The sequence below is a fragment of the Gallinula chloropus genome, assembly GCF_964237585.1.
Source record: "Gallinula chloropus genome assembly, chromosome: 12".
NCBI classification, from domain to species: domain Eukaryota; kingdom Metazoa; phylum Chordata; class Aves; order Gruiformes; family Rallidae; genus Gallinula; species Gallinula chloropus.
This window is the reverse complement of record NC_140097.1, coordinates 5,734,733-5,757,462: the sequence shown is the minus strand read 5'-3', so window position 1 is coordinate 5,757,462 and position 22,730 is coordinate 5,734,733. Positions and strand designations below refer to the sequence as shown.

The 22,730-nt window shown below is 41.3% G+C and overlaps 1 protein-coding gene across 1 annotated transcript; it reads right to left on the bottom strand.

The window, feature by feature from the left end:
* Positions 1–6,134: 6,134 nt before the first annotated feature.
* Positions 6,135–22,334, bottom strand: EOGT (EGF domain specific O-linked N-acetylglucosamine transferase; the record flags this gene model as incomplete). The annotated part of the gene is made up of 15 exons (XM_084269686.1): positions 6,135–6,408; positions 6,782–6,884; positions 7,865–7,984; positions 8,951–9,012; positions 10,286–10,354; positions 11,448–11,534; positions 12,302–12,373; positions 13,122–13,214; positions 15,764–15,867; positions 17,645–17,751; positions 19,012–19,116; positions 20,203–20,297; positions 20,389–20,497; positions 21,080–21,180; positions 22,125–22,334. The coding sequence occupies 15 exons, from the start codon at positions 22,332–22,334 to the stop codon at positions 6,262–6,264; spliced, it is 1,584 nt and encodes a 527-aa protein (XP_084125812.1). The 3' UTR covers positions 6,135–6,261.
* Positions 22,335–22,730: the final 396 nt, after the last annotated feature.

The window sequence follows — 22,730 nt, the reverse complement described above, 5'->3', positions numbered from 1 at the left end:
TTGGCGTGGTAATTGGTGAAGAAACAATTCAGAGCTGTCAGCTCGATACACACGCCTTTTCACTGACTGATGTGCTGAGTTCTTGATGGGGTAATGAATGATGTCCAAGGGAGGTGGCTGCTGCTACCACGCTCGCTTCTTACCCAGCATCCTCACAATGCCCTGACCAGCACACATCCCAGTCACAGGCCCCTCTGTCACCACCTACACCACCCCAGGGCAGGTTCCCACACCTGACAACACCTTGATGAGGATTTTAATTCCTTGCCAGATGCAAAAAACTCAAACACCAATCAGGAACAACCACCAGAGGCACCCAGGCACCACCCTGCATGGTCAGGGTCTGTCTATGCTCCTCACCTGACTCCAAGCTGTGGGCGATAGCAGAGAGATGCCAACTTGTAGCGTCAGTCTCTGGCCCTCGCTGTCCACGCAGCTGTCCTGGGGTCTGTCCTTGTTCCCTTATTGACCCTGTGCTATGGAAAGAAAACCAACTGTTGCATCACTGTGCTCACAGAGGGACTCTAAAGAGCCCAAACCCAAACACCAAGGGTGCCAATGGATGCTTTGCTGTTGCATCAAGGGGAGGGAGAGCAGCAGCCTTCTTTCAATGCAAAATTCACCTGATTTCCATCCCTCTTGCACCCCTAATTTAAACAATTACTGCCCAGTATTAACTTTTAAAGCTTATTTGTATTGTGCTGAGCCACTGAAAGTCACAGGTCAGACAACAGGCAAAGAAATCAACTCCACCAGCTTTAGCCAAAGAGCAGAGGCAAGGCAGGACACTGCGTCCCTCCCTGGGGCACCCAGCAGCCTTCATCAGCTCGAAGGTTTTCAAAGGTGGAATGAAAGTCAATCAGCAGCCTTTTTAGTGACCAACTGTGGGGAAAGTTTGGAGAAGAGGTAATCTGCAAAGCAGATTTTTCTTTAAAAATAAATGTCATCAAGGTAGATAGAAGAAAAAACCCACAATTTTCTATTTTCTTACTGTTTTCTGAGTGTCAGTGCTCAACACTGTCAATGACACTGGCTGCACATGCACACACCCACCCCATTGAACTCAAGGGGAGAAGTAACTAGGGAGTGGGAGATGCACAATACACTCACTGCCCAGCTGGGCATTGTGCTGTGGAAGGGAAAGGGGAGATTTGCAGCAGGAAAGGAAACACATTCACTGCTGACAAGTGAGACTTTGGCAAAAAACCTTACAAAAGATTAACTGAAAATTATTTTCCAACACCAAGTTGCTTGAAGAGAGGGTGAAGGAAAACAGAGGATCTGATTTATGAAGTGCTAAACCCACGGATCTCCCTGGCTGCTTTTTGTCCGGGCAAACAGGACGGGGGGAAACCCCAACTCACCGCCTGCAGCAGCGGATGCGTTATTGTACTCCGCGGTGATGAGCTGCCCCTTTCCATTTGAAATGAGATTGCCTTTGAAGAGCCAAGGCAGCGTTGGAAAGGGCTCTAGTGCCACCTACTGCACTCTGCTACAAGAGGTAGTAAACGCTGCTCTGCCTTACCCAGGGATCGGAGGAGCACTCCGAGCTGAGAGGCGTTTCCAGCCGCCAGCGAACAACCATAAGAATCCGTGTTAGAGGTCATGTACCTTCCAAACAAACAGGAGGATTTTTTCTTCTGAATAATAACTTCATTTTGCTTTTTTTTTGCTACTTCTCCTTTTAGCATGGAAAGGTAAGAAAGGAAATGAAAAAAAACCCCAACAAAAGACAACAAACAAAAGTAAAAGATAGAGTCTGTTATTGTGGAGTGTTAGTCCTTACCTGAAAGACAACAGCAATAACAGGAACTGCTAAAATCATGTTACATTGGGTTATATATTTGATTACATTGATGTAGTATTTTATTTGCAATAGCTATTATTTACTACACCTTTATTTATAAGCAAACAAAATGTATTTGTCTACATTGTAGCTCAGATATCGTTACACTGTTTCACTGTTCTGAGAGGACAGCAGACTTTAAAACACAATACTGAGAACGTGCTGCTGGCAGCTGTCCCTCCCAGCTCTCCCCCTACCCCTGCTTGCCCATCACCCCCCCAGATTTTGAGCCCTGGCTCTTCTCCCCAAATGGCCTCTCTGGTCAGGGAGCTGCCCCCTCCTCTCCTGCCTCAGACCCAGCACAGCTCTGGCCCAGGGGTTTCTCCCTCCTCTACCTCCTTGCAGTTAACAAGAGTGGTCAGAGTGTTACTGTCAGTTTGGGCTCTGTCCCACTGGGGCTTCCATGTGCTTTACTGGACCTATAATCATGGTCACTGAGACCTTCTGAGCCTCAGGCTTGGGAATGACTCTGCCCGATTTGCTCATCTGCAGCCTCTACACTCACCCCCTTCCTCCTTCCTCCACTCCCTTTCACACACCTCCCTCCCCTGCTGCAAACTGCTTGGTTCCACCAGCACAGAAGCTACTGAAACTTTGGACCAGAGCTCAAATCATTTCATTCTAGCTCTTGTTTCTTCTAGAAAGGTTCCTGCAATCACAATGAAGACCTGCCTCCCTGCTTCACAGGTGCCACACGGGCTGCACGGCTCAACCAGCCCTCATCCACAGTGAAAAAGAGCCCATGGAACACAGCTGAAGCTGCAGGTTTTTGCTAAACCCACTGCCCTGGGCCAGAATGAGTTAGAAAGCCCTCACACAAGCTGATGGACACAACCCACAGACAGGAGGAGCAGCTCCCACCCAGGCTAGAAGATGAAGAACTGAAATGCAAGGAGGACAATGAGAATCAAATGAGTAAGGAAGAGACCAGAGGAGTGGTCAGTTGCAGTAGGTTTAATTCAGACAGAAAGCCTGCTCCATGAGAAAAGTGAGCAGGAGTGGAAGGAAGAGCTCAGCTTAAGGCAGATGCTGCAAATTGAAACAATTATTCAATGCTGAAATCAAAGCAAGCTATGCCCTCACATTTTACCCTTCTGAGAAGATGAAGAGCTCTCAAGGAGAATATTTTCTTCAGTTTTACTCCTGCTTAAAAAAAACCCCCAAAATATTAAAGAGATATTCTAAACCCTGAGTTCTCTCATTAATGGTACAACCAGCAAGATTAACAGCAAAAATTTAAACAATTTCATTATTATTTAATTGCTTTAAAAAAATATATTGCCTTAATATTTATAATTGTACTCTTAAGATTAATAATCCTGATTTGTCACCTCCCCATCAGAAACCATTTCTCAAACTTACCCAATTTCCACAGAATTTCACAAAGACAATATTGAAAAATACATCCTGAAGACTTCTGAAGTAAAAAGGAAAGACACCACAGGCATCCATAAATTATTGGTTTTATTTCAAATCCAGCTGTCAGTTTACATTGTACATGAAACATAGGCAATCCTGTAAACCTCCAGGATCATCAACATTCAGTAGGTCCCAAAACTGAATTCACCATGCCAATGTGCCAGTTAAACACAAACTCTAAACTTACATGAACTAGAATGACCAAAAAGAAAGAAAACAACAACAAAGAAGAGAAGTAGTAAGGAACAACATTCCTATAGTCTGTTAGGAAAATATAATCCAGAGCCATACCCTGTCTAAAGAACAAGTGGCCCAAAAGTCTCATGGTTTCTCTTAAATTCCCATTTCCAGGCAGACAGAGATGGCCCACACCATCTTAAGGAAACCAGATCTTTGCTGCTGCCCAAACTTTCCCGGGGGATTTATTGGCAAAACCCTGATAAGCCACCCAAACCTCCTTCTGCTGCAAAGATAATGTGCCATATTGTACAACTATCAACCACGAGAGCCACGCTCACCCCAGTACCATGAAGCCATAAAGGCTGAAGATGATGTTGGCTGTCAGCTGGCAGGATATTTTGCCCTTGGATTAATTCCCTACAGCTTCTCCTCCACACTTACGTTCAACCACTTGTTTCAGAGAGTCCTAATGTAGCTTGAAAGAGAAGCTCCTCACTAGCTGCCTCTGTACAGCTCAAGCACGTGCTTGAGCTTCACCCACTGGCTTCAACAGCACAAAGTTAAATACATATGAATGTTTTCCCACAAACTAATCTCAAAATGCCTGGCAACAAAGCCATCAGCACAAGATGATAGTGTTATCTCTGACAGATTCCCAGATAAATAAATCTGAACATCAGTTTGGACCTCAGAACATGAGGTTGTCAGCAGGAGAAAGCAGAGACGTGACTTGATGCTATTAATTGTATTTAAAGCATTTGCCTCTAAAACCTGGCACACTGTGCCCCAAAATTTTACACTATTTTTTATTAAAAAGCTTTTTATTTAAAAAATTATCAAAAAATCTGTGCACAATTCATAGTTAAATGTCTTCTTTAGTTTGAGTTAGATTCATTTGAACTCAGACATTTTTCTGACTTAAGTTTTATACATATTTTTTTCTTCCTTTTAAAAAGCCCCCCCCAAAGATAAACACAGGCAATGGAATTTCTCAAGGGTGCTCCCCTTCCCCCAAGTGAAGAAGTGCAATTTCGCTTCCACGGTTCTTTAAAGCAGAACAGTTTTATCAGTAAAACACCACACTAAAGCTAAGAATTGCACCAGATAGATTAAGGTATCTTGTCTATCAGCTTTATCCAGCTTTTCCTATGCACTGCTTAAGGTCAGGAGAGATCTATTACGAAAATTATACTTACAGTAACTCAACTTTACCAGTACAGGCAGGTCAGTAAATGGACCCACACTTTGTGAAATTGCCTATGACTGCTGGAGAATGGAAGTCAATAATATCTACAGTTATCCCAGTGAAATGTTTACATTTACTGTAACTGTCTTGGTTTTGCAGACAAATGTGTGCTCTGCTTCAAGTCGCTGAGACTGTATGATTATACTGCAAGTCTACCATGGGAATATGTTCTAAAACACATCCATAATTTCACACAGGACTCTGGGGTTTATCTCACTGAACTCGATTCTTCCACATATCTTCCCAGCCCCACTTAAGACAAAAAAATTACTCCCTTTTTCCCCCCCATGCAGACTAACACGTCAGCTCTGGGGGGAATATTATAAAGAACTCTGCTTTGGCTTAGTATTTCCTTCACTGCAAACCATAAGCAATGTGCTACTGGCTTTGGAAGGATTTTCAAAGGTTTTCTAGATTGAATCCTCAACATTTTGAGAAAACAAGACTACTAATAGATTAGTCTTTTAATGACTTCAAGAACAAGGTTCCTCATGACCTTGTTTCCTTTCAGCTGCAGATGAAAGACACCCTATACATCTTATCATCTCATAAAAAACTAGAAGTCCATTCCCTTTAGCATCCTCAAAGAGACTCAAGTTTATTCCTATTTGCTGGTTTTTTTCCCCATTATGGAGTGCTGTTTTATGTGAAAGAGTAGGAAACGTTCAGACTAACTGATGTTTTAAGTATTCACTTAGGAAAAGATTTACCTGCCTAAACCTACTGAGCAGGCTGTTATATTTTAGCATTTAAAACTAAAGGGAGAAGAGTCAATGTTTATTTTGAAATATAAAAAGACATACTGCTCTCTAACTCGAAAATGTTTCTAAACTTGACATAGAAGTTTGTGGTATCTGTTGTACCAAACAACAAAAGTTAAAGCTTGCTTAACCACTTCATTCTTACAGCCACTGTTACACAAAGGAAGATCTTCAAACCCAGAAACAATACAGGGACAAGCACAGCAAGGACATGGATGGTGATGGAAAGGAATGAACAAGCCAACCTGGAACCACTGTGTCATGCAACTCAACTGCACACAGCAGTCTCTTACAACAGGAAAGCAATTCCTGTTCAGATTTTTACTTACAGGTAAAGGACCATAGCATTAAACCATCCAGATTCTAAAAGAGAGGAACTGAGGAGCTCTGACAGGCCTTAATCATTCCCTGAGACACAACATTGAGAAACCAACTGGGACACTCTCCATCCTCTAGAATTTCCTCATATAGCAGTGAGCAAAATTAGTATCTGCCCCAGAAAATCTCACATGAAATGGATGGACACATCTTTGTCTAAAGACAAGTATTTCACACCAGAATGCAGAAAGACAGTGCAGAAAGCAGACAAAGTTCTGAAAAAAAAGAGTTTTTACATATCAAAACCTCCCAGAATTAAAGAGTGAGATTACAAAGACAAGGTATGGTGCTAAGAAGTGGTTTGACAAGTTAGCAATGGGTTACTTCCCTCGTAGAGGTTTACATGTTCCACACTAGCATTTTGCTTTATGTTGTTACAATATTTTTAACAGCACATTATTTAAAAATAGTATTTCAGTCAGAAGTCTAATTTAGAATTCATCGTGTTTTACTCTAAATGGCCACTTGGAATGCTGTGAAACATGATTTGCAGCCAGAAGCACCAAGTACATAAATTCTTCCACATCAAAGGAGTAGTTTGTAAATTTTGGATGTTCTCCCAGCGTTGGGTGGTGCCCCTAGAAAAATGAAATAAGGCCTTTTGAGACAGAAAAAAAAGATATATATATATATACACAAACACATACATACACACACCTTCCTTTCAAAGAGCAAGAAGAAAAAAAAATTGAGCACCTGTAATTTTAATTTGTAATTTTAATTTATTATTTCTGATCCACTGATCTGCTCTGAGGCAAGAGAGTCAGCAAAGTAACTGCCTAACAGCAATGCTGAGGTTGGCTTGGAATAATGGCTGATTGGTTTGATTCCTCTTCTTGCCTCAGCCATTAGTATCAAAAGTTTACTTAATCACAACAGGGAGGTTAATTTGGTCTAAAGGACAAAAATAAATGTAGTATTTCCATTCCCAGGAGCAGTGGCTGTCATTACCTGATCTTGAGGGAATACTTTATTCCTCTTGCGCCACGTGATGTAGTGAATCCCTCTCAGCCTGGCCAAGTCCAGGTAACAGCGCTCGTCTTCACAGTTGTACCTAGGGGCAGGCAGAGAAATCACAGTTACATACACAGACTGTGTGGAAATTTACCAGGGTGAAACACAGGGAAAAAAAAAACCACAAAACTTCAGGCCAAAGTGTTTGTTGTCCAGTTTTAGGGCACCAAAACCATCCACAAATTCTGCTCTGCTGGAACAACAACAAAGGGCCACCATCTGTTTTTAAGATGCAGCCTAAGAGACAAGTTTGAGGCACATCTGTATGTCAGACATGTCACTGTCCAGCTGCAGCAGCTCTTGGACATGTAAAGGAATACCTGGCTTTCTGAATTTATTAGGGGACTGGACAACCATGCCCGAGTCACAATGACACTAACGAGCACCAGCTTCACAGCCTTCCCACTGTGGGGGCTTGGAGAGAATTTCACAGGCCGGAGAACTTGGTGCTCTTCTGAGAGGCTGCTGCACTCTTGTTTTGTTCTGTAGAACTGTAGTGTTGATTTACAACTGTTATCTTGTAACAAAATACATTTAAAAGGAAGCTATTAGAGATATTTGGGTAAATCAAAATGACACACAGGCTGGTGCATAGAAAGGAACACATAAATAACGTTCATGGGGATCTTTAACCGCCCCAATATGCATCTCATGTCATCATTTCTCTTGCATCACCAAAACACCATCAGATCTCAGACTTCCCAGACACAACGTGACCAGTGAGGCTTCTCTTTCTTTTGCCATTTTCCCCATACAATTGTTGACCAGGTCACATTTTATTTATGCCACAGCATCTTAAGAAATCACAGGCTAAATCTGTACGATGCAGCTGCACTATCTTTTATAATGAAAGCTTCCTCACTTTTGATTCCCAGAGGAGACTGCCAAAAATAAAGGCTAGATGAGGATGCAAGACAAACATTCATAGCCAAATACTAGCAAGGGAGAGTGCTTCAGGAACACATAGGAAGAGACATTAGGGGCTGTGTGTGTAACAGAGGGAAAGAGAGAAACACTTACAGTTCAAAAACAACAGCCCAGTCTGGTAGAAAGAGCAAGTGGGTAAGTCCAGCTCCATGCATCCCAATGAATATATCAGAGTTGTGAGTAATTCTCAATTGCTCTGAAAATTCAAGTTCCCTGCAGACAAACACAACAAAAACGGTGATCTGGCATGCCTATCCATCTCAACAAGAATTAGTTACATGTAGAAAGCACAAAATTAACTTAAGGGAATACTGAAAAAAGAGAATTGATTTTTCGGGGAACAATACCAAGAATCACAAATGCTGCAGCCAGCAATAACTCAGCATGGAATTAAAAGAAATGCAGACAGGTTTCAAAACTTCACAAGAGCCTGTTCCAAAAAAATGCTTTTTTTTTTTTTCAAGTTAAAAGTTTTTTTAAGTTTGGGATTTTTTTTTTACTTGTCCTTTCAAAAAAAACCCTGCCTGCTTTTAAAAAAAAACCCACCTAAACCAACAAAGAACAGAAAAGAATGAAATTGATTTTAATATAATGTAGAAATATATAATTCCTGCTGAGTAGATAGGAGCTGCTGCCATTTGGCACAGGCATATATCCCTTGGGAATTTTTTCTTCAAGCCATTTCTTACTGGCACAATACCTACTACACTTGGGCATCACAAGCTGATCTCAAGTGGTGTCTTCAGGGGTCACCAGTGCACCAAATAAGATATTACTCATTACTAGACTAAGGGTCATTACTAGACACTAACATCATACAAGAGAAATCCCTCTTGACCCAGTTACTGCAGAGCATTAGCAAATCCAAAAGGGTGATGGGAACACAGCAGGTTTTGGGAGAGGGGAGAAAAACTGAAGGGATTCCAAAACTTGCTCATCATATAGTATGTTTAACCTGAGCCTACAAACTCTAGAGATTCATTCTTAAGTAGTGCATCACAGGATGGGAGTGTTTGACTAGCTCTATCCACCACTCCCTCAGTAACACCCTGCCTTCCTTACCAGCCCTTGGATTTTGGAAGGGTTAGACATTGGGCATATTCAACTTTGCCTGCAAACAGCTTTCACCAGCCAGAGGCAGCACAAAATGACACTAGTTTCTTCCATCAACTTACGTACTTGTATTTGTAGTCTACTACTTTGACTTCCAACGTCGACACTGTTTTCAAAGCATTCACAAGCTAAGGAGGAGAACATTAAAACACAATGATTTGGTGTTCTCCATCAATTAATCCCTCCCCTGCACTCCTGATCATTTTACACACTCCCACCCACCATGGAATCACAAGACAGACAGAACATACTGTTACCACAATGTACAGGAGTGGTGCCTTCCCACCTAAGATCCATACACTGTTCCTGGCAGACCAGCCCCTAGGAAGGAGACTCAGAGCTCATGCACTCTAACAAAGAGGCTACTATTGACTTTCACATGCTCCAGGACCCAATCCTAAACCACTCAAATTGGTAGGAGTTGTGCCAGGAATAGCAGGAAGACGGGGTTGGATTTTCACCAGGTATTCCAATACCTAAAGCAGCAAACTGGTAGCTAGAAGGATTTTAAAAAATGCCTTTCTAGGTCAGACTCCTACTCATATGAGAGGTGAAACCAGGTTAGAGCTTTGGCTTCTAATCTATAAGGGCTTCTTCCAAGTCTCCAATCCATAGCCAGCATGAGAGGCAGAAAGAGCCAAATATTTTCTTTTACATAAGTGTAGTAAAGATGAGATTAAGTTCTCCCTCTCTGCTCGTCATCACAAAACAAACTACATGTAGCAGTGTAAGTATGTGCTGTGGACAGTCTAGAATACATGAGCATCTGTGCTCTGTCTGTTCTGCCACTGAGCTATTGCATCCAACAAGCCTCAATTTCCCCCCATGTAAGGTGGGGATGATAATGCCAATTCATTTTTGTCAGGCACTAACAGCTAAGAATGCAGACAGGTATGAAAATGTTAGATTATTATCATTTTAGCACAAGAGAAGCTACACAGTAAATCCACTAAGTAGCATGATTTGAAAACGTGAATCAATGTGAAAATTCATTAAGCTTTGAATGCACATACTTAGATATAATGGCTTATTTTAATCTGCAAGCACAACAAAGGGGTTTTGTTAGTATTCTACACTGGGGATGCTAGGAATAAAGGAGATAAAATTAAATTATTTCACTGTCAGATTATAAGAAGCTCTGCAGTGCCTGTTTGTGCAAAGGAAATACTTTTAGTATTACATCTGCAGTATTGAAATAGCCACTGGATATTTAAAAGGGACAGCAAGGTTCAGCGTTTGGTGTACAAAAAGGGGGGCTGGCTAGGAGAAATTAATCTTAGAGATTTGTTCAAGATTTGTCAGCAGATAGCTATCTGGGCAGTACCTGAAAAAAAAGGAATCAATTCAATAGGCAAAATTTAACTGGAGATAAATTTGTTTGAGAACTGAAAGAGACCACACCTCATTCTGGTTTAGTATTTTCCGGTAATCTGTACTGCGTGCAAGGATTGTGACTCGAATTTTCCCATCCTAAAAGGAAAGCAGCAGCAGTGTGTTAACTGTGAAGCAAAAAACCCACCCCAAATGCTTCCATATTTACTTCTGGCAATTATTTGAGCAACTAAGTATGTTCTTTCCCCATGATGTTACACAGATGATGTAACCCCTTTGAAATTCACATCGTATTTTCCAATAGATTAAAAGTGTCAAAAACTTTGCAAAAGTCTGACTATTAACAAAGAATAAAACATTTTCTGAAAGATTTATTTTATTCAATACAAAAGAGCCTTTGTATTATACATTATACAGCTGTTCTTGAAAGAAGGAAAGCAGCTTTCAGGATGGCTTGTGCACAAGATCCTTGGAAAAAAATATTTTACTTCTATAACAGTTCCTTCTTTTACCTCTTTAAGTTAATTGGACTCACAGGGGTAAGTGTTCCAAGTGAAATAAAGAGATTTAACTGCATGACTCCCATTAGTGTCAGCAGGAGAAGCATAACTAAATGCCTGTGCAGTGCTTTGAATGCGTGCCCCTCAGCGATAATATGTAGGCTACTCGCTAGCAAACACTTCAAGGAGCCCAGAACTGCTGTATCCATCAGTGCAGCATCCCAATGACTCACAGAAACTACCAGTGAGCACAACAGAGAAGTCCAGGGCCAGACAGGTGGCACTGGGCAGGGATCAGAAGGACCAGAGTTGTTTCCTCCTCTGAATGGAGCTCAGCAGTACCTATGAGGGTCAAAGAGAGCTCACTGCATTGCTCTGTGGGAGCCACTCTGCTGGACCCAAGGACAGCACCTTGTCAGCATGCTGCAGAAGAGACCATCTATCTTGGTTAACCAGGTAGGATACAGAGGCCTTGAGCAGACAGGGAGGAGGAGATTCTGAAGTCTATCCCCTGGAAATAAGACATTAGGGCAACTTTCATAACCCCATGCAATGTTTGCTGAAGGCCTTTGTAGAACAGGCTGACTTACTGGACAAAGTCCCTAGCATCCCAGGAAAGGACAGAAAGAGCACAATGTGCCCTTATTCCCCACTGGTCCAGCTTGTTAATGCTGTTTCTCTGGTACAAGCCATCAGCTCCACATTACAACTTTACTATTCAGCTATCATACCTTCGGTCCTTCCTGTGTGATATTTAATCTGTGCAGCACGTGCTGAGAAAACGCTCTGAACAGGCCTGTGCTGCGACAGCCAGAGATCTGAAATTAGGAAAACCACAACTGTTAAAACAAAAAGTTGTTTTGCTCAGAAAACCTCTCTTTGTGATAAGTCTTTTGGCATTCTTGTGGAACAAAAGTCTAGGATCATGCACCACACTAAACACGTCACTATTTACTGCGATACAAGAGGTACTTTCATTTAGAAAGAAGCAGAACTGCCTCTACAGTGTTACAGCCTGTGTGCATGAGCCAGTACCCCCAAGGGAGGTTTAAATTAGGTATTAGGGGGAAGTTTTTTTACAGAGAGAGTGGTGAGGTGCTGGAACAGGCTGCCCAGAGAGGTGGTGGATGCCCCATCCCTGGAGGTGTTCAGGACCAGGTTGGATAGGGCCCTGGGCAATCTTGTGTAGATCCAGGCTTGGAGGTTGGTGGCCCTGCCTGTGGCAGGGGGTTTGGAACTCTATGATCCTTGGGGTCCCTCCCAACCCAGACCATTCTATGATTCAAGGAAAGTCTGTCAGCATACAAGCTCCTGTGCTCTGCAAAAATACCAGTAAGACCACAGAACCCATCCAGTAAAGAGTACCATGCCTCTCATGAGCTGTGATGTAGGAGATCGCGCGTGGCCAGTTACTACCAACCAGCTCAAGTAACTTCAGAATTGTAATCTTTAAGGAAGATAATTTTGTTTGGAGTTGCATGGATCTTCAACATTTCATAACTCAGACTGGAGAGATTCATCACTCAGATTTTCTGCTGTCACACACACATCTAGTTAACACAGTGGATGGATAAAAAGGACTCACCAATGGTGTGTTATAAAACAAGCCATAGCGCATCCGAGGCAGTAATGAGAAGACTGCTTCTTTAAAGCATACCTGCAAAGGAAGATCACAAGAAGTTACACTGCACTGCTACCTTCCGCTGGCACAGCCCATGCTCATTCAGTGGGATCACTGCTTATAATGAGCTAGCAATTACATGCTCCTGTCAAGAACATCCTCACTTCCTTGACTGTGCAAATGAATAGAACAAAGACAATCCTGATCCCAAACGAGCTCTCACTTAGGATGATAAAGATGCAAGGGTGGGAAGAGGTAGAAAAAAATCCCCCCTGAAACAGAACAAACATGAAGTAAATAGAAGAAAACCAGTTAAAGAGTAGAGACTTTGATACAGGCTTTAAGGGATTTAAGAGACTAAAATGAGCTCTGACTGAATGGGTACGTTTTTTGGTGGGAGTGAAAACTTTTTTAAGGCTAAACAGCAGGTATGCCAACAGTTACAGGGGAAGACAAACACCTCAGTAGGAATCAGGACACTTTAACATTTGAAAACCCTGAATTTCAGTAGTGGGTCCTGCAGAAGTGAAACCAATACAGAAATATCACCTCTCAGAAGACACAAAAATTAAATCCACCTATATAAACCATAGACACATCACAGAATTAGGTTACAGCTTTGTCTCAGGTTTGTAAAGGTAGAATACTCATATTACACAAATTAAACATGCATGGAAAGTATTATTGCTTTCCTCTGAAACACCTATATCCACAAGTGGCTCAAGAAACTGTCATATTTGTTACCTATTGGACATGAATTAAAACAAAATATAAAATTCCATACCCTTTTAGAGTCAAAGGTTTTCAAGTGTATTATTTCATAGTCAGTAAATGCCTTCCATGTCTCACTGAACAGGTCACCATAGCCATATGAGCTCTAGGAGGACAGGGAAAAAAGCCACATAATGGTTACATAAATCCTTACAAAAACTCTCTTCATCATTCACAAATTGGATCTACAAGTTTTAACATACAGTTAATACATGCACCCCCACCACAGGACCCAAGGCAGCCTAGCACAGAACACAGCATAGGCATTACAGAACACCAACCCCCCTGTTTACAATGGCAGTTAACTCAAATTACCTGTCAGGTAGTTAATTTTTAATAAAACCATCCTATAAATTAGCAATCTAGACAAGTTCTTCAGCAGCAGATTAGAAATTGAGTTAGGAGCAAGGAGCACCTACAACTTTCCCCAAGTTAAACGTGAAGTAACAGAAGCACAGGGATGGAAGAAGGCCTGAACCTTGACTCCTGAGACTAAAAAACTTGGGAATTCAAGTGCAGCAGTAATGTTTGAAGTAAAAAGTCACAACAAGCCTGTTTCATATTTGCCTCTGTTTTGGGATGGTCACTTGTATCACAAACTGAAGGCAACAATCTGTTTTGATAAAAGAAACTGCCAGGAAACTATGTTTTGTGTTACTCTGACAAGCTACCAAGAAGTTTCTCTCCAGGGCAGTATAAAACTTCCCCCTTTGCAGCAATGTGCTATGGAAACTTTTAAGAACCATCTATTCCCTACAACATTGACCTGACAGCAGGGGTTCTTGCCTTCAAACTTGTAACACTTCCTACACATCTGAGGGCTAAGAGTCACCATCTCTTGCCCTCTGAATGCAATTAAGTATGACCCCAGTAGCCCTGGTAGTGATTCTCATTTAAAGCTTCCTTTCAACTCTGGAGCTGGTTCAGGCTGCTTGGAAAGCTACATGGAAATATTCTCAACAAGAAATTTGAGGCTGAGACTACAAATAACCACAAAAGAGAGCAGACATCTAGTGAAACAGAAAAGAAATCTTAAGGGTGCCAGATTTCCTTCAGTTGAAGAGGTGCTTCCTTCCCCTTCTGCCATTAAGTTTTAATGAATTTTAAAATCCATGATACTTTCTGACCACCTGTATTACAAGAGCTACAGATTAGCAGTGGAGACCTGATCTTCAAAGCTCTAAGTACTACTTTCTAACCCTATCTGCTTTCCTTAAAGGTGCTTTACAAACACTGCTTTCCTGCATTTGCAGAGACAGGCTGCAAATCAACACCCAGTGGACTTCCTACTCATTTTCTGCTTTGTTTAAAGTACACCTAAAGCCATCAGTGTTTAATAAGAACAGCACACTGATTCTACATTAGCTCCAAAGTACAGTCAAACCTACATCAAGGAAAAGAAAAGAGAAAGAATGAATGATAAGCTCAAGTCCATCTTTCAATCAGCACAGACAGTAGCTCAGCAGTTAGTTGGTGCCATCATCTGGTTGTACATGGTAATGACCTAAGCAGACAGCAGTTAAGACTCATTTAAAATGACAGCACAGCAACAGTACTTACTGTGAAAGGTACATTTTAAAGTTATTTGAGTCAATAACGTGATGTAAGAAAAAGAGTTGCTTTTCAAAATTATTTATGGTGCTGTCTGACACATCTGATCTTTTCAGAAAGTCAACTGAGCTGGACTAACAGGCCCCTGCAAAACATCTATAGAGCTTATCTATCAGGTGCATTTATTTTATCTTTCAAAAATGTAAGAGAACTAGAAAAAAAAGTCTCTTGTAACCAAAGAGATTCTTCATTAAATAGAAAGCAGAGGACATATGCAGTTCTCTATTGAGTGTTAGTCTTCCTACCAGTAAGTGTTCAGAAAGAAAACCCAGTGTTTTATGAGAACAAGACAGGCGTGGGACAGCATCGTAGTCAAGAATTGTTATTTCTGGACCTCACTATAGATGTTATCCAGCATGTTACAAGTTGCCTAGTTTTTTCTTGTTTTGTTTAACACTTTCCTACACAACTTAAAGACTGGCCAGAAAAACTAGTCTTACTCAAACATAACCACGGTTTCAATGCAGCAGTACAGCAGAAATAGCCTCACTTAAAGCTTGTTTTACATGTCACTGTGGTGATTGAGAGAAGGAACTGCAAGGCTATTTAAAGGCAACAAGTGTTAGACCCTGTTTTGATATATATACACACACACACAAGGATTTAATGTAGGGTTTTTTTATTACAGGCTATAAATTATTGATTTAGATAGATGCAAGACTGCATTTCTTTTTAAATATAGAAAATAGTTCTGAGTAAATCTATTTCAATAATCTCAGAGGAAAAAAAAAAGCCCACAGAAAATAGCATGAAACGTTCAAATGCCACATATAAAAAATACAGATCATGTTACAAGTCACACCAAAAAAAGGTGTAATTCTGTACTAGCAAATGGGCTACTGTTCAAACAGCACGTGGGTTACTGTAGAAAATCTGTTGCCTAACTATTGTGCGCGTGCCTGTATCAACAGGACCCAAAAAACTTATCAGTTCCACACAGCTAAGCCCACAAGAAAGCTAAGGATTGGCTACTGAAAGCTTTGGAGTCCCTATAAAGCAGAAACACAACCCATTACAGACAAGTTAAAAGCACAGCAGACTTACAGTGTCCCACATGACTATGTTGACGTCGGTACTGAAGGAATTATTGATGTGCTGTGTAATGTAAAGATTGACGAAATCGCAGAAGTGATGGTACATGTTAACACCTGAGAAAGAAGGAATTGTCAGCAAAATACTATGTTACTCACTCCATTTTTTTATTGGTTCATGCATTTTTTCCTTCATAGTATCCTCTATTTCCTATTGGTTTTCCCTGCTACTGGTTGAAAGTTTCTTATATAGCCTAAGAAAACAAACCTTTAAGGGAAAGGAATCAAGGTAAGAAATCTGAAGCAAAACATGTTTTTCAAAAATTTCAGAGAAATTAGAACAGGCAAAAGACAGCAGAAGAAAAGGTAAGTTTCCCATGATCTTTCTTGTTACAGTCTGCAGCTGTTTTCTGAAGTACTTGAAAGCAACTGCTGCTTTAACAATAGCTAGTTCGACATAAAGGAAACATTAAAATAGGCCTTTGGCACTGATCTTAGTTCTGCTTTATTAGGGTTAAGGGAAGCTCTGTCTGCAGCACTACAAGACAGAACTTGTACTTGCTCATGAGCCAAAGCCCAAGTAATTCCTCAGTTTTTTTCTCAGAGCATTATTCTTTACTCTTGGTTTCTTGCACTAATACCTTAAGACCATGGCTCATAAAAAAACCTACCATGTAACAGGAGATAGTGTAGTCTGTCTAGTTTCCTTGCTAGTGAAGACCCTGGTTTTGAAACAACATACACACAGCCCCTTTCTAAGCTTCTGACCAAAGAGAGCTGCCATGATAGGAATTAGCTGTGGATCTTCCTGTACGACTCAAACTGCATTTTCCCCTCACCTAAAAACTGCAATTTTCACCTCCTCTAAAACAAAAGAATCCGGGAAAACCACCTCCTGAGCCACAGCTAAAGCACCCTGCTCAAAGGGAGAAATTGACAGCCCAGCCACTCTTCCACCCTAACTGTTCAGGGACCTGTGACAACTTTGCTTAACATCTAAGATCCTGGCCTGTGAGGGAAGAGGGGCAGCCATATGTCACAGGGTAGAACACAGCAGACAACTATCCCATCTAAACTACAGCTTACCCCACAGCAGCTTGCCATTAACACTGGACTGAAAAACATACTACATGAACAAAAAGGCTGGTGAACTTAACAAAACCAATGTAAGAGAGCACTGTCTGATTTCCTAAAGGTGCTGGGGGCCTGCCCCCTCATGAGTTTTGGTATAGTGCTGCACAATTCAGCACAGCTCTCTGCAATGGGATAGCTAATGTCTTCCTGTAGTAACTTTTCACCTAAATTTTAAACTTGAAGATTAAAACGGGGTTTAGTTTTGTGTGTTTTGGTCTTTCTGGTGGGGGGGTGTGTGTGTGATGGTCTTTATCTCAAAGGTCTTTTCCAACCTAGTGATTCTTCTGTGACTCTGTACTTTAATCAACTGTAAAAACTTATTCCCTTAAACACTGTATTTGAATACAGCTTCTTCTTCCGTAACATTCAACACACATAGCACCCTCAGTTACTGAGCACATACTACAGGACACACACATCCATCTTTTATGTCTTGTGGTGTGAAAACCATCATCCAGAAACACAGCCAAAATCAAACACTTTGTACACAAGAGTCTTTGGCACAAAGTCCCTGTCAAAGCACAGTCAGGAGTCAGTGACTGGGCAAAACATTATTACCTGTGGCAAAATGTAAGATTTAAATCTAAGTTTTCAAGTTCATCAATGGGACTCCAGGAGAAAGGAATTTAAAAGTCCTATTTTTCATCAATAAAAATATATTACAAGTGAACTTGACAGTCACAAAGGCATAACGTAGATGCACAAGTTGGATATGGGGTCTTTTGACTGCAGTATAAAAAAAACTCAAGACACCAATTACCTGCATCTAGTTTCATAAAGTACGTTGGCTTTTCAATGATGACGTCACACTTCTCATCTTCTATGGGCCTGAAGTTTAATGCAGTGAATGTCTGGAGTTCTGCAAACCTACAAAGATTCCACCACACAGAACATGGAATGCTATTAACACACACAAATGTACCTCATACATCTAAGATTCTGTCACTGTTCATCCAGTCCATTTGATTTAGAGGGACTGCTGAAAACTGATGGAGTCTGACAATGAAAGAGATTTGAAATTGTAATGGAAGGTTCTTCAGGTTATCAGCTTCCAGAGGTTAAACACTGCCTTTGATCTCAGGGGTAAACAACACCTTTGATCTACAAATCAAGGCAGTAGAGATGTAACTAAGAGCCTCAGAGCCTAGATCTGTGGGTCTATCCAGCTTGATCTGCACTGCCCTATTGGTTTTGTGTGGCAAGGGTTTGGTAGTGGGGGGGACTACAGGGGTGGCTGCTGCAAGAACCTGTTAAAAGGTTCCCTCATGTCCCACAGAGCCAATGCCAACCAGCTCCAAGATGGATCCATTACTGGACATGACCAAGCCCATCAGCAATGGTGCAGCACCCCTGTGATAACATAGTTAAGAAGGGGGTGGGGGGTGGGGGGGGGAAACCACCTGTGCAGTGAAAAAAGGAGTTGCACAACCCTGCAGACACCCAGGACTGTCACCTGAGCCACCACAGGGAAGGAGGTAAAGAAATTAGGAGTGAAGTTAAACATGGGAAGAAGGAAGGGGTGGGAGGAGGTGGTTTTAAGATTTAGATTTATTTCTCATTATCCTACTCTGATTTGATTAATAAATTAAACTAAACTTTCCCCACGTCACACCTGCTTTGGCCATTATGGTAATCGGTGAGTGATCTCTCCCTGTCCTTATTGCAGCCCACAAGCCTTTTGTGACATTATTCCCTCCCCAGTCCAAGTGAGGAGGGGAGTGACAGAGTGGCTTTAGTAAACATCTGGAATTACAGAGCAGCTTTGGTAGGCACCTGGTGTCCAGCCAGGGTCAAGCCACCACAATTGCCAAAGACAGGCACACAACCAGCCTCTTTATCCAGAAATCACCTGAGGGTTAGAACTTCAAATGACAAGGTATTTTCAGATTTTGCTAGGTATACTAGGCAGGACACAAACACAACACAGCATAGTTCAGAACATTGTGCATAGATGTAATTATCAGAGGTATCTTACAGGAACTCTCAAGCTAACCCTTGAAAGGAGCAAGCACTTCCCAGTAAGAAATCCCCGACACACAGCTGCCAGTGTCAATGAGAGGGGAAAAAAAAAAACCCTGAAATAATTAGTAAGTGATCTTAGAACCAGGCTTGACCAGTGATTCTTACCAAGACTGCAGAGGGCTCTTGCGCTGACCTTCAGCCAGAAATGCTTGAACATTGAGGGTGCAATGACCTCCGATTTCTCCCTTCTGCAGAAAGTCTTCTTTGAATCTAATGCAAATTACCAACAGTCTATCAGCTTTTGTGCAACAGCACTCCAAGTGCTCTGCAATCCCCACTACATACATAAACCAGTGCTGGTTAATCTCAGTTCAGCAAGGTGCTTCATATATGTTTAAAACCTGAGTATTTTCTTCAGCATAAATCAAGCATTTCCCACAATTCCCAAATAAAGATAGTGGTATCCTTGGAGTTCTACACATCAGTTTAGAAAACAGCACTAACCCACACAGTATGCTATTAGGAATATTTTTTACATACCCAAGTGAGTAATTCAGTTAGCTTTTGCTACATAATTACTTACAGGACTTGGTTGTTTTTAGTAGCAGTTTCTCACTGAAATTTACCTCAGATTTCACAACCCAGTTAGCAACCCAAGACTTTATACAACATATGACAAGTCAAGGTGCAAGAACAGGTTTCACAAAAAGAAACTGCACCTTCTAAGTTAGCTTCCAGGATAGGCTGAGAAGAGGACAAAACCCATTCTGAAGGGCTCAGAGTTGTGAACCAGCTCTTTTCCAGTCAGGTGCTCAAGACACTGACTTCAAAGATCAGGCAGAAGCAAAAGTGAGTGAGGCCAGCATCACTGGTATGGGGTTTTTTTACACAGTGTTCCAATAGGTAGTAGTTTAATTTGTGATGTGGGGCATCCAGGTTGCAGCCTCTCTTCTGTCTCAATATCTAAAAATGCAACTCCTGGTTCTGGTATAAAGGCACCTAGCATAGGAAAGGTCTTGTCAGTGCCTCATACAGAAACAATTCTACTTTGCACATTGCCTGATCAGGAAAGGATATGACTGAAGAGACATAAAAGTCTTCCTCTCTTCCATCAGAAGGGAGAATTTCAATCACCCATCATCATTCCATAAAACTGAGCACTTAGTTTTTTAATACCCTGCCCTGCTGACAGCAGCAGCAGACAGCAATCAAGGGTATGGATCTCAACAGGATTTCAGCAACAAGTCTCTGATCAGCAGTTAAGCCCACGACTACAAGCACACCAGCTTTCTTAAATTCTGGAGTCTTTTTCCCTGTCAACCCTTCCTTTTACCATAACATAAGCAAAACAGAGACCTGTCATGGTTTCTCTTTACGGTTCTTAAATCAATGTACAGGTTCGTTGCTCTGCAATGCTGAAGGTACTGAGAACAACTCAGAGATGAGTCTCCCTGTTAAGAAAAGAACAAGTAGGATTTTGTCAATAACAAGAAGCATGTTTGAACAGAAGTGAAAAGCACAGTATTTATCAGAAATACCTACTGTTGCTGCAGGCTTACAATGGGTTTTCATTTCATTGAGCCTCTCTCGAACGTAACCAAAGTCAGCTTGTTTCCAGAATATCTGCTGGGCTGTCTCAATGTCACTTGCCCTGAGGTATGAAGGAGTGGAGGAAAAAATTAAAATTAAAAAAAAAAAAGAAGTTAAAAAATCAGAGTCTGTAGCTCAGTTCTAGTAATAACTTTAACAGATAAAATTTTTTCCACTGCAAGTCAAACAGAAGAGCCAGCCAGTTACTTGATTGGCATTTGAGATGCAAAACAGGAAGCAACTTATCAGCTGTGTGGAAGTGAAGACATCAATGGCAATTTAAAGCTGTTCTTCCGTAAAAGGGTATAACTGCTTTTTAATATTTTTCCCCCCGGTTTTGAAGCTAAGAAAGGAAATCCAGAGTTATTTTAGGAATCTGAATTCATGGCTAAATCAGAATAATGAAAACATCGTGGCAGGAAGCATTTTAAATACTATTTTCTTCCCTAAGAAGTTAAACTTTTTAAAATCACACTGAAAGGCGTATGTTACCTATAAACACACACACAGATACACACTCCACAAAGAATCATCTTTTAAACTCTAAATATCATAGTAACATTAACTTCAGAGCTGACACAAAACCAAGCACCATGCTCTCTTTTTCACACACTGTATTTTACACACTTAAAATGAAACTTACCACCCAGTTTCAACATAATCACACACTGGGTAACTGAACCTGTAATCCGATTTGCAGGATTTCTCATAACCCCAGCAGGATCTTAGTTTCTTCAAGTATTTCTGTAGCACAGAACAACTGAATCAGATTACACAACAGCACAAGGGGAAATGACTTTAGTTGACAGTTTACAATCTGCCTCCTGCTAATAAATCTCGCATTAAAGGCTTTTGGTTTGGTCTGTTTTGAAACAAGAGTTTCAGCAAGAACACTCAGATTCCTTACACACAACAGAGGCTCCAAAGAGGGGACACACACACTGAGAACATTATCCTTGTCCTTAATATGTCTGTTTCAGGACAACGGCTTTTGCTGACCCAGTGAGCAGGATTCCAAAATTGTTAACATCGCTGACAGATCCCAAAGGACAGTGCTCTGAGCCCCAGGCTGAGTGTGCCACTGCTCCCCAGGCACATCTAGGAACATCCACTTCAGCAGTGCTGGAGAAAGCTGGAGAAGGGGGAGCCCAGCTCCCACCTCCAGCTCCATCCAGCCTGAGTGACACTTGGATTGCTCCAAAGCCACACGCAGCCCTGAACCTCAGGTTCACTGTCCCTGCTTCAGGTGAATGAATTATATGCAGCCACAGGGCAAGGTTAAATCAGCATTTCATTGGCTTGCCTATAGCCTTGGCACTTTCACAAAAGTACTACAGCTTACTAAAAACCACAGGCCTAGAGACTACTAACTGCACTTAGTTCAAACAGCTTTCACATGCACAGGAGTCATTCAGATTCAGGTCATTGTTTCAGCTCTGTAACAAGTAAAAAGAAGGGGAAAAAAAATCATTCCAAAATGGTACTTTATGCATCTAGCCTTTTTTGGTCAACCTTATGACAGCATCAGCCAGGAAGAGTCCTGTATGACTATTTTAAGAGCAGCAATTCCAATTCCCAATGAAACTGACTTAGTGGCAAGGAGACCAATTCTTCACCATCTTTAACTGTTATAACTCCAGGAATAAATGTTACATTGGAACAAAAAAACCAAACAAAATCAAACGTACTTTATATGGGCAGTGAGAGTCCTGCTTACAGATGCCAGCAATATGCTGATTATTGTGCAGAAAGTAGGGGATATGCTCATCTGGCAAGTTGATATCTTTGTAGCTATATAACAGCTCTTCTGGAAGGTGTTTGAGTTCAGTATGGTTTTCAGCTTGGGAATTAGCCAGGGTTTCTTGTAGTAGCAAACCAAACGCAAGCAACATGAACATGGCAACCTCTGAGTTCTGTTCTTGTTTTAAAAGAAAAAAAAATAAACCAAACACACAATGTATCTCCAACATGGCACATTCCAAGCACAATGCAAAGCATTCAGCCAAAGCCAGTCATATACTCAAAGAATTTGTACCTGTATCTCTGGGACGGTTTCTTTTTCCTATGAAAAGTAAACTTTCACCAAGAGACTAGACAGTACAACCTCAGGATTATCTTTGAGTCATTAGTCATTGGGAGTTATTACGCACTACCAACTCACAGGCAAGCTAAAATGGGTGTGTTTACTTTAGCCAAATCCCAAGGGATCCTGAGAGTTCAAATGTGGAAACTAAGTATAGAGCATATAATATCCAACCAGCAGGAAGAGAATGTAGACGTATTGGGGGGGGGGG